The following is a 12,900-nucleotide window of genomic DNA, read 5'->3' on the forward strand; positions in this document are numbered from 1 at the left end:
CAGCTAAGTAGTCAGTTCAGAGTCTCATAGGAGAAGGTGCTCTCTACGTTAAGGATCTGTATCACCACATAACCTTGCTGGTTGTACCATCTTCAGTGAAAGCTATCTTCATTTCATGAGTCCTTTCAGCATTCCTGTAGAGAAGCCCTGTGAGGATCAAGCCATGCTCAACATGGGGATGGGTGCCAGGGTCTCACTCTTTGGAGAGAATTCTCTCATATCAGATCGCCAAATATCTTAGTAGTTTAAAAAGGGTCCTGAAGTTGGATGACTTCTTCCTTTTCCAGCGAAGGCCCAATTATACATAGCATTCAGTCGTGACACCTCATGGAGTCAGTCCCTTCATGACAGCAGAGTTTTCTGTCTGGCCTATGAGGATTTTAGAATTGTTTATGTATCGCTCAGCTGAAGGACTGAAGCAAACAGGGCATACTGGGGAGTCCAGTAGCACATTAGTAACTTTGAAAGTTAAGTTTCATGAAGACTGTGGCCATGTACTACTTAATTATATGAAACAGTACATGTGAATATGAAGTAGTAAATATATACGGAAAAAAATGCAACTGGAACCTTTCAACTGATCTTTGCTTATTCTCTCTGCGAAATTCTACTTAAGCACAATTTGTATATACATCTACTGTAACAAACTGCTCTGGGTCTCTTTTTTTTTTTAATCCAAGATGACGTCAAGAGAGATTCTCCACTGTGGGAATATTTACACCACTATTATCACCATTTCTACACCCTAATTAAATGCAGATGAAAAAAAAAACCCAAACTACAAACCAATTATTTATCTTTTTTTTTTAATTCTATGAATTCTTCTTAGAAATTCTGAAGGAGTTATCCTAAAAAGACCTTTTCTGAATTTCTGGGCTCGAAATTTGATAATTCATTTTTAGTTTGGTTAACCATGATTAAATTATTGAGTGTCTAAAAAAGAAAAAACAAGGAATTCAACATTTGGGAGAAACTCCACAACAATAACATACAAGAACTTTCTCTCAAACCACAATATATAATTTCTCTTAATTACATCAACTGTTAGTTTGGGCTAATTGAGTATGAAAAACGTCTCAGCTGAGCAGTTTATGAAGACAACACTATAGTTTCTCAACTATACACACACACAAATTCAATTGAATTTTTTAAAAGCCTATTAACACCACCACTTTGGAACAGTGTTTCTCTGCCTTCCTCTTCTCCAGGAAAGCTTTGCTAGGTACCCTTCCCTTCTCAGCCTCTCTCCACTGTTCCTTCTGTGTACCCATACCTTCTTCCTGATTTTTGAATGGTCCTCAGAGTGGGAACCATTTCTGCAAAATGGTGCAAAGGTAGCTTCCTAGAGTTGTGCTGGGAAGCCACAAACATCACCAAAGTTGTTCATGTGATTTAAGTTAGGGCCGTAAGTATTGGGGATTGGCATTCAAGAGAGTCCCATGTAGTCTGACAAAACAGTGCCTTGTGTTTTTAGCGAAAGTCTCTATCTTGGTCATTTATGATGCTGTATTATCAATTTTGCATTTCATTTGGCTTTTTCAAGATCATGCTAACTAATGCTTTTTTTGGTTGTCATACAGTTTTCTTTCTGGCTTTCGTATTGAGGCCATCCTGGTTGTACAGAACACCATATAAGGAAAAATTCAAAAGATAATAATCCAGTCCTATTTATTTTCTGCAGGCAATGTTTTTAGACTTCGATACTACAACTAATCTCAAAAAATCTGTGTTTGTTTGGCTAAGTAGAAATAAGATTTCTCACTTGAATACTTGTAGGTACCTCACTCTTCAGTGGGAGTAGCAGATACTCACTACCTCAAAAAGTTACATCTGATAGTGGATTTTGCCATCCAACTTTAGGTGCTAAGATTGAGAATTTTGGCTCTAATGATGCTGCAACCTTAGGTTTGGGTCCAATCCACCTGACAGTGGCCCTTTAAGCAGGAGCTTCCCCATAGCTGCATTCTCTGATTCTGAGATGTTTAGGATGCTTTTCATATACTACAGTTTCTGAAGGTCAGTGCATACACATTTTAAGACACAGTGATAAGACAGTGTATGGAACTACTTGGCAGTATTTAGCTGGTACAGTTTCTTGTGGAAACAACAGAATTCCAAAACACACCACAGTGAATGCTTATGGGTTATTACAAGCAAAAATCCCAAGACATCAGGAATTAAAAAGCGGAGTTCAACAAAGGAACACTGTATCGTTGGTTGATGTGAACAAAGTTGTGCCAAGTCTTCCTTCTTTGCTTTTTCAAGTGGAGAAATAAACTGGGAAAAGGAGCAGAAGGGAGGAGGGGGGAAAAAAAAGACAGACATAAACCAACAGTTATTACAGAGTTACTGTTGCGCTTTATCTCACAGAAGCATGTGCTGTCAGAGGACAGCAAACACCTTTAGCACATCTTTGCTGAAAGAGCATGCCATGTCTCACATACAGTATGCCTTCCTGGCTGGAACGGGGATGCTCCTCCTGTGTCAAAAGGAGTTTGGAGGGGGAACTGGAGTGGAAAGCAGGGGAGACTGTGGCTCGAAAGATAGAAAGGGCAAGGACTGATGGTGCTGTTAGCCACCATCCCCAGCTCCAGCAACACCTGCAGCCCCACAAGCTGTAACTCTTCCTTCAGCAGGGAGCCAACCTGCTTTTCCAGGGCCCTACTACCAGGATGGTAGGAAGCCTGGCTTGGGCCACTTCAAAACCCCAGCTTGTTACTGTGAGGAACTACCCAATTCATCTGCATCTATAGCTGCCCCTGCATGGAGAGTATGATCTTGTTCCCCTTCAAATCAGTGACTAGAGAAGCCATGCAGGTCTTGTCTGTGACAGTACTTAGACACTTGATGTCAACAGGATTTAAACATATACTTGAGAACTACTGTAAATAAATACATCATTGAGTTCAAGACACAGGGTCCTTCCTGAAGCTGCAACCTTTAGGCACTATTACAGAAGGATCAAATAGACTGAAAAAATAATTTAAGATCCAGATACATTTAAATCTAACTAAACTTGCAGTAGATCTCACTATAGTGAGACATGTCCTGGGTTTGATGATGTGACACTCAAGTTTGTGACTAAATACCCTAAACCCAACCTAAGCTGTTTCAAACCTGCTACATCTGTTTCTGAAGTTACCAGGACAGGCATCTGATATTTAAAACCAGGAGGAAAACAATGTTATTACTTTATATATAGTTTCAGCCTTTACTTCTAAGGAGAAAATATGAGCTATCTTGTCTGCTTTTTACTTTCTTGTTAAGACACACATAATGCTCAATGATGCATATATACACAGCAACCCGTTCAACGGCTGCACACCTGTCTTCCCAGGTTGCTGCACTAGACTGCAGAACAAAGGCCCATCTTTCCCTTGAAGCCAGTTGCCTTGAGTACCCAGTTAATATAGTTAATTAATATCTAGCCATTTCCCATTCTTGACGTATCAGTGTTACGAAACCCTAGAATTATTCTGGGTCACTCTGGTGCCAGCACTCATAAGACTAATAAACTGCCACATGTATCTCAATCCATTTAGTCATGTATACAGGTGATTCTATAAGCCTTCTTTACAGAAGCAACAGAGGAAAATAGAAACATGGTGAATACAAGGCATGTAATTTGAGAGCTGGGAATTAATTCACATCCACAGTCTAGCCTCCTGGTGAATCTCTTCTGGGTTACTAGCTGGATTGTCTAACTCAAGAAATCTTCCTTTTAGGAGTTAATGCCATGTTACAGTTATGTCACATAACAGCTGTTGCTAACACAGATGTTACATAAATAAAATGTTCAGTTCCTGTCATTACAAGATCCCTGGCTCCCAACCAACAGGACTGCTATTATTCATTCATATGCTATCTTTCCTGTAACACGTGTGGAATGAGATGCTCTTTCAAGACAAGAACTCAGTAAGACTTTGGGCCATCTTTTAACAATATTTAGGTATTCAAGACGCAAAGGGCTTTTCAGAAGCACCAACATCTCAAATTTCAGCTTATTTGGTGGGAACTAGGCACCTACATGCTTTTAAAAAACTCATCAGATGCCCGTTTGCATGTAGGTCTTCACCTTCTTTTTATAGGTGTAAGGTTAATTCAAGCATTACTATTCTTACTAGAAAACACCAGGACTGTGGCACTGGTTGTAATGAAAGGAAGATATCTGAGACTGCATAAAAATTTATATAAACGTGAAAGGGGAGAGTCTTTAATCCTAGGCAAAGTTACATAACGTGCTAATGTAAAAATACATTAAATGTCAACAAGTTCTACCTACGTAAGTGTCCAGAGAGTTTGCAGTAATTCTCACTATAACAGCATGACACTAGAAGGGGAATTTCACAAATTAATCAGTTTAAATATTTTATATCAATTTTTTGTTTTGTTTTTTAACATATCAGCACTTTGTAAGTCTCAGAGCTATGGAGATCATAAACGAAAGAGAAAATGAGTTACTCACTTATAATTATAATGAGAATGACTGCGCATACTACACCAAGGATGATCATCATCTATAAAAAGAAAGTTATGAGAAAAAAAAAAAGACAAAGTCAGGTTTTCACATGAAAGACGTTAACCCCTCAAGTTTTTTGCTTTTACTTAGTGGCTCATTCCTTGCACATTCAATTCTTGCAAAGACTCACTGCAACAGACTTCTTAAGGCCCCAAATTTACTGTCAATTTTAGGAACAGCTGACCACCAGCAACAGACATAGTATCTTGTCAAAACTAGCAAGTTCTTGCCCATCAGCTAAGATGCAGTGACCAACCTTGTCCATTTTCAGAAGTAAAGAAAAGAAAAAGTAAACTTCTGAAGTAAAACAACTCCAGAGGTGATTTAAGTGGCTTAGTTCACATGCAGCCATGTACTACTTTATACCAAAGTAACTTCATCACTTCTCACCACGTTCCCATAGTCAGGGAAGAGGCAGCTGGAGATGTCTAAAGCCTGGCAGCTATTTGTTCTTTGTGTACTTGTGCTGTTGAGAGACATAGCCCATGCTAGCCAGCATGGTTTCTAGTGCGTTAGCTTGGAAATAGCTTACTGCAAAGTTGAAGTCTGTTCCCACAGGAACAGATACATCAGAGCCAGCTGTGCACAGACCATACCAGCACTAAGTTGTGGGAGGTAGAGGCCCCACATGAGACTTGCTGGGGGCCACCAGAGATGCTGCAGTCCAATTCCCATCATTACCCCAGTGAGAATGGAAAGACTGAGAAACAACAAACATGGACATGTCAAATCAAGGCCTTCATTCCTCCCGACACGTCAGGAGGACACAGCCAGCCATTGGCTTGAAGATTTATTTATTTTTCCCACTCCTTCCAGAGTTTGGGAGCCAGGGGAAGAACAGGGGGATTCTGCTTGTCAGGGTAAAGCAGGAAGGGAAACGAGGAAAGAAAAATGAGGGTAGGTTTGAAGGTCTAGTGTAGTGTAGGTCATTGTGGTGACTGCAGTCAGCATGGGTGAACCTAAGTCAAAATCTGTGTCTGTAGCGGCCAAAAGGCCTGCTTCCCTCACCGGCAGGCAAAGCAACTGGGCAACAGCTAGAAGAGGCCCAGAGGAACCGCTCAGTTGAATTTCTAACCTAGAACCACTTACTTCTGGAGTGTTTGTGCATGTAGTTTACCCAGGATATTTTGCTTTGCTTTACATTTCATAGCACTATGGATTGAAGCGGGCAACAGACTGGTGAGAGATACATGTGGGATTCTCCTTTGGGAACAGGTGGTTTTATTTGGGTGGACTTGAATAGTCAGCAGCAAAGATGGTACTGAAGAGAAATGGAAATGAAGCTGAACTTTTGGCATAGTGTTGGTGGTGCATGAGTAGAAAGAAGCAAGGATATGGGGTCTTATATGAATAAGTGGAGCTGAAGTTTCTGCTTCCAGAAAACACAAATCCTGGAGGAGGTCTGAAAAAAGCAAAGGAGAGTGAGGTTTCCTCTGCTTGTGGGAAAGGATGAGACTCTGAAGACAGCAGAGGAGAGAGCTGGTTGATTAAAGTCCTGCTCTGTTCTTATCTGCCCCTCTTTAAAAGAGACTGTCATTTCCTCACTTCTCACAGCCGTTTGTGGAACCAAGTATGTTTTTGGTAGTTTACCATCTTAAAGAAAGATCAAGAGCCTGATGACCTCCCCACAAGGAAAAAGCTTCTTTTTTCCCACTTCTAGAATTTACTACACCTGTTCAGGTTTTGTGGTTCACACAGCGAACTGACATGAATTAACATGGAATGCTCTCCTATCCCAATCTGCAGGCACTAACTGAATCATCAAAATTTGTTTCTACATTTTAGGTACTGCTGAAATTATCTAAAGAATAGATTCTGGTAAAGATCAAAGTTGCTTGATTTATTATCCTGGAGCCTAGAGGGCAAGGCATCTCTTTCTCCTCTTGACAAGAAGAGACCACTTAAAGATGCCATCCTGCAAGCAAAGTCCCATTAAATGCATGTGAAAGTAACGTCTGCTGTGAAGTGATTCTTAACAAAAATTTATGTTCCTTACCTTGCAATTTTTCCACCAGTATTTTCTCTTCAGTTTGGCTGCACTGGTTTCAAACTGTGAGGCACCTGCTTGCAATGCATCTGCCCGGTTGTCAAGCTCTGACAGCTTCTGGTCTCTTTCTAGCACCTTGTCCACGTTCATTCTCATGATGTCTACCACCTGCAAAGGCACAGCCTCACATCAGATTCCACACACAGTAAAGCTGAAAGTCACCCGTATGTTCACAGTCTGGAATATCATATCATACTGAAAGCAGCCATTTGCCGTTATGGTATGTGATGGCAATTACCTGGGCAGTGCCTCAAAAACCATGCCTATGGAAACAGACACAGTGAGAACAAGATGAACATAGCTATACTGTGTTCAGATGCCCTTAAAGGTAAAAAACAAAGGGACATTATGAAATACCGTAATGAGTTTCATTAAAGCTTTTGAGTTCTTTTAGCCTACAACTAGCTACTTCACTATAGATACAAAAAACTGATGGAGACCAGTATTACAATTTGGTTGACATTTGTCCAGTTACCACTAAGATCAAGCCATTATTTTCCTTATACATTTAATATAACTTCCTTACCTGAACTATAGAAATTGGCTAGAGAAAGGTCACTCTAAAGGGAACTATATGCATTTCCTGACCAAGGAATTTACTCATTCTGCAGGTGTTTCTCGAACAAGATGACTTCCCAGCCATAATTTGAAGTCCTGCTTGAAACTGGAGGAGGAGTAAATTTTACCTGAGAAAATACAGCCTGAAGTGTAGCAGGGAGCTCGTGCCACTTCACTGCACAGCTTCAGCAAAAAAACTGTGCACAGCCAGTACACAATAGGTAAGGCCTTGTCATGCATATATTTTATACATTGAGTTAGACGAAAAACCGCTTACAGCAAGCCAATAACTCTAAGTAGGAATCCTGTACAAATTCATCACTAATGTAAATGTTAAACAGTATATCAATCTCAGTAAAGTTATGTCCACTAATTCTAGCAGTGAATACGGTTGCTCGTGTGTTACTTCTCATACTCTGTAATACAGAAGTTCATGTTGTTTGTATCTAATATAATTTAACTATTACCTGCAGAAACGCAGAGTTGTTAAAAAAAACTCATAGTGAAAGAATCTTTGAAACGACTGGCATAGGGTTAAGCGCCGTTTCAAAACTCAAAAGATTTGTTTCACTTGTCTACCATACCTAAAATACAATCAAATGTTTTGGTCAACTGAAATTTTCTTACTTGCTTTTCCAAACCTAAACCTTCCAAGCGTTTAATTTCATACAAAACAACAACAACAGAAAAACAACAAACTTTTGTTTTCATTTCTCAGCTAGTGTTTAGCTGAATTTTGGTTTGGTACGATAATTTGTAGTGAAAATTTTAAACTATTTTAAAATACTGTAACACTTCTTACCCATTCTCTGATTTTTTTTGGCCCAGAACTATTTATTGAATTTAACCTGACTGCAGTGAACACTCCTCCAGACGAGAATGCCTTTTTGTCAAACAAATAAATGTTTGTCTAGACTAAAACCTAGATCTGAGCCTCAGAAAATAAGGTCTAGGATGCTTAGAGAAATCAGAGTGGAAAACCCAGTACGGTTATAGCATTAAAAATGTCACTCATTTTACTAAGACCAAAAATTTTCTCTTAAGCAAAGTCGTGATCGCGTCGCTGCGATTTGGGTTTGGATCCGAAGTGCTGTGCAGAGCAGCACTTGAACCAGAACGGCCAGAGGAGCGCAGGGCTACGCTGTGGTGTTTGGTGCCACCTACAGGTTACTTTCCCACAAGACAGGAAAGAAAAACCACCAGGAAAGGTCTAGCGGGAAGTTCAAAGCAATGCTTAACAGAGCAGATCATTAGGGGCTATAAACCAGTTTCACCCTGGTGACTTCACAGTACTGAAAGCCCAGTGGCGTTTTTATCCCTTGGCTGTTCTTATACTGTGATTTCCCTATTAAACAAGGATCCATTGACCATGTGCTATCCACTCAAAGCCCATACCAACCTCAGTCCCCCTCTAAAATGTGAGGCCAAAAAAAATGTGGATCTTGATTACCACCTGCATAATCCTCAAATCCAAGAACTACTCACTGTCCTGTCATACTGGATAAAAGTTCCTGCCCAAATTATACCATCTTGCTTTACAAGACATGGTTTAGTGGACAGGGTGGCATCAGGTGTACGGTTGGACTTGATGATCTTTGAGGTCTCTTCCAACCATAATGATTCTATGATTCTATGATTCTAAGAAGACAAACTTGCACGGGCTTGAGTGAAAAGTCGCAATATACAGAGTATCTTAAACAAAAAGCAGGGGTTCACTAGCCTCACTGGAGCTCTCTCCATTGATCTGCTTGAAAAGTCTTCTGTATCTGACCTGCATCACTCGTTTTAGACAATAACTAGCAATTATTTTTCATCTTCTAGGGACAATTACTTTTGCTGTATTTCACATAAACAATCATAGCACCATCATAATGTAATATGTTCAGGACAAGAAGTTTATTTCATTATTCTGACCCAAGACAAAAGCTGAAATGTAATATTCCTTTCCCCACTGCAAGAGACACTCCACTAATGTCAATGAAGTTAGTGTGAATGAAGTTAGAGAGAAGCTGGCCTAGAAATTTCTGCAGACATTTCTGAAGGCAAGGGATGTTCTTGTGATGAGCTCTGAGGATCAGCAATGAGGAGTCCAGAAAGACCCTGCTTCAGATCTTCAGCAAAGAAAAAGTTCTCAAAAAGACAAAGCTCAATTTGACAGCATTTGAGAAATGCATTTGAGTTGGATGTTGAGATCTTCTCTACTATTTTTAAAGCAACCTGGATCTTTTGACAATAGAGGCCTTTATGCATGTTGATAGCTATTTTCTAATGCGTATTTTATTGACTTGGCATTAAAGAATCACACAAGCCCTGGCCACTTCCCCGTGGACAGTAAGCAATTATTTACTTAAGTCTTTGTAGGGCTTTAGCAAAACTCTGTACTTAATACCCAGCACACCAATCTGCACAGCGGGTGTGCAAGGATGTTACAGCTGCTACTGTTCTGCTGGTACACTCAGGGACTACACCTATGAGTGGTGGTATGACCACTTATTCCCATTGTCACAGAAGTTAGATGGACACTGGCATTACAGCCAAGGTGGCAGGGTATCTGTATGCTACAAGAATTTAAGGATCCAAGCTGGAACAGGCGCATGGTCCTCCAAGACCAACAAAAAGAGTGGGTATTTGGTGAAGGTGTTGTTATGACATCATGTGTGGGTGCCTTTCTTTGGGGATAAATTGTAATTATTAATCAGTAGAGCTCTGGTTAATGAACATAGCCCTCAGCTGCACAATTCTCATGGCTTGAATCTATCTATGAGAAGCTGATGGTCTATCCCTGCGAAATAGCCATGAGATTAGCATCTAATCTTTAGGAAGGCATTAAAAAAGATGGTTCCACTACGACATTTCCTCCTAAACTGACTGACTGGGGTGAATTCCTGAATTGGCACCAATGCCCATGTTTATTCTGCAGAAGTGTTACTGGTACAAGGATGTTCATACTCAGAATCTCTCTTGTACTGTCTGCCTCCTCATAAATGCCACCGTTTGGTAAACCTCATTTCCTAGATCCACTGCCTTCAGATGAGCAGGAGTTGCTGGATCACTAGGGAGGAAAGCATCTTAAAGGAAAAAAGATAACCACATCAGCACCCTTGGAGTGAGCAACAAATCACTTGGAGCCACTTACCTCATCCACCCGGGCTTGTGTCTGCTGCAGCCGTTTGTTGCTTGACACATTGGTAGCAGGAGGTGGCCCTGCAGCCCCGGCACTGCTGGGACCTTGGGTAGGAGCTGGAGCAGACCTAGATCAAAACCAGAGAACATAAGAAGTGACTGAAACCATCTTCACTTGTTCACTACCCCTTTTCTGGAAGAAGTCAAAAGTACCTATCTCTTAAAAGGAGTTTTCCGTTGTCTCAGAGCCCACATTTTTCATTCCTGGATCACAATCCTAGTGTTCCATTCCCTCCCATGCTGCAATTAGTTTTCACACTATTTCTTGATAGGACCATATCAAACTCTTCCCCTCCCTTGCTGCCTTTTTAAACAGCAAGAAATTCAGAATATCTACCCTAAGTTCAGTCAATGGCCAAACTGATCACAGGCCTGACTAGCAGGACAGAGCTTATGTTCCACTAAGGAAACAGACTCTGCTCTGGGTATTTTGTGTTGATGCTCTAGGAGTCAGGGCTGTGACCCTGCCTTCCTCCTCAGTGTGCTGAGTGACAAACTCGTCTGCTCCTCAGTGTCTGGCTGGAAGCTAACCAAGTAAAGGTAAACTGAAAGAGAGGAGAAAGAAGTGGAGGAGGAAGTGCAGGTAAGAACTGCACACAGCATGGGGTTAGTCATCTCAGGCATTGAGCAATGCTTAACAACCCCATCCATCAGTGGTCACCAAATGCCCCACCAGAGCAGCTGGCCAGGCTTGAACATCTGCCATGGACCCTGGATGAATATTTGCAGCAATGCTGTGAACAGAGCCCTGATCTCCTGCACATCAGCTCTTTCCTTAAGCATCAACACTGGTTTTCCCCAGCTTGCTCTAAAAGAAAAGACAAACCAAAAGTTCCTTTAAAATCCAACAACAGTTCCAGTCTCTCTCAGTGCACAAGTATGTGCAGACAAGTCACCCTGCCAGCCTGAACAGGGTCCCTCAACCTTAGCCAGTTGCCCTTCACACACACACTTTAACCTTACCTTTCCTTTCAAGGGACCCCTGTCCCTTCTCCCTGCAGAGCAACAAAACCCTTCCTGAAGCTGCAGAGGATATCCCTAAGCATGTGAACTGAAAAATGTCGCAAATCCCACTCATGCATTACCAATGCCTTCCCACAGTGAGAGACTAAGAGAACACAGTGTTTCTCTGTGAATCATTCCCTTTTACATCCTGGGCTCTGATTAATGCTGCTGGAATTCTGGCCTCACTAATACACTGTCAAATCACCTAGGGCACTAAAGTTAGTTCCCCAAAGGTACCTTAAGCTGCAAAATTCAGTTTGACAGTACCGTCTGTGGACTGAGATCCCTACAGATAATGCTGACCCTCACAGTGATGGAGCAGCTGTTTGGAGATCGGCAGCACTACTGTATCTTACACTTCCTCCTTTTTTTTTTTTAAATGTGGGTGAGAACATCATTATCAGGCTTTAGTTGAAAGAAAAGAACTTCAGCCGTACACAAATTGCTCATCCTTTGATGACTTCACAGTCACTATTAAAAATATAAAAGACCAGATGCTGCTGCTACCTGCAATGGAATTACTCCATTTAAGGGCCATGGGCCAGGGTCCCAACAGGATTTATTCTGAGTTTACCCTGTTGTCACAAAGGATCAAAATCTGATGTATATCAGACTCAAGTAACACAAAACAAGATGTCCCTGGAGGTTTAACAACTTCAAAGGGAGTTCGTGGTGCAACAACAGAGCTAAAATTGAGTTTGTAAAATTTCTTTGCAGTCAAGGAAGTAAACAGGCTTTTTCCTAACCAACACAAGCAGAATTTTTTCCATGGAAGCATTGTGTCACACTGTTCACTACTCCAAAGTTTAACAGAGCTCCCCTCTTGTTAGCATCCCAGAGACTACAGAAGGGAAACATGTAAGAAGTATTTTTCCTGATCACATGTTTTCACGAGTAAGCATAACTTCTAAGTGCAGCAGTGTTCTTGGTCAAAGCTATATGATAACTCTAAAGTTCAGTGCTCTACCATATATCTTTTCTGCCCAGTAATTTTCATCTTTTTTTGCACCTCCCAAGCTGTCCTCACAATGATTTGGCACAAAGTAGACGCTTCCCAGCATGTTCTCTTCCAGCACCCTTGCTGCCATCTAATTTGGTTTCAACTGTATTTCCTGGGGCTTCTCTGCTCCCTGTGTATGGGAGGAATGGGTGGGAAGAATGGGTGTTTTCACAGCTGCCCTGACCATCCAGCAGGAGTTACTGTAACTACCAAAGAGAGATGGCAATCTTTATGCTAAGGTACAGCAAGCTTATAATTAATGTACCCACCTTAATTAACTACATAAAATCTAATACAAGAGTAACTGGAGCTGGGTGCTGCCTGCAGTGCAGACATACTCTTTCCAAACCTTTTGTCTCTGGAGTTGTGCTCTCCTTATGCAGTAACAGCAGCTGCCTCGTTCATGGCCTCATGGGTCAGAGCAATGAGCTGCTGCAAGCAGAAGAATGCTCACCAGGAGAGATGCAGCACCCACTACAGAGGGGACAGCACAGGTTCCCAGACTGGCTCTAGGAAGTCAGTCCTTAAGCACATGGCTTTAATGCTACCTGCAGCTCTTGCAGGTTAACAAGGCATGAGCCCTCTCTT

General features: G+C 41.3%; 1 protein-coding gene across 1 annotated transcript; it reads right to left on the reverse strand.

Annotated features, from left to right (window-relative positions):
• Positions 1 to 1,711: 1,711 nt before the first annotated feature.
• On the reverse strand, positions 1,712 to 10,375 carry VAMP2 (vesicle-associated membrane protein 2 (synaptobrevin 2); the record flags this gene model as incomplete). Its single annotated transcript, XM_009698091.1, has 4 exons — positions 1,712 to 2,277; positions 4,466 to 4,517; positions 6,516 to 6,674; positions 10,261 to 10,375. Coding segments are annotated over 4 exons (343 nt in total), but the record flags the coding sequence as incomplete, so codon positions are not given.
• Between the last annotated feature and the right edge of the window lie 2,525 nt (positions 10,376 to 12,900).

Source organism: Cariama cristata, unplaced genomic scaffold (genome assembly GCF_000690535.1).
Source record: "Cariama cristata isolate BGI_N322 unplaced genomic scaffold, ASM69053v1 scaffold4714, whole genome shotgun sequence".
Taxonomy (NCBI): domain Eukaryota; kingdom Metazoa; phylum Chordata; class Aves; order Cariamiformes; family Cariamidae; genus Cariama; species Cariama cristata.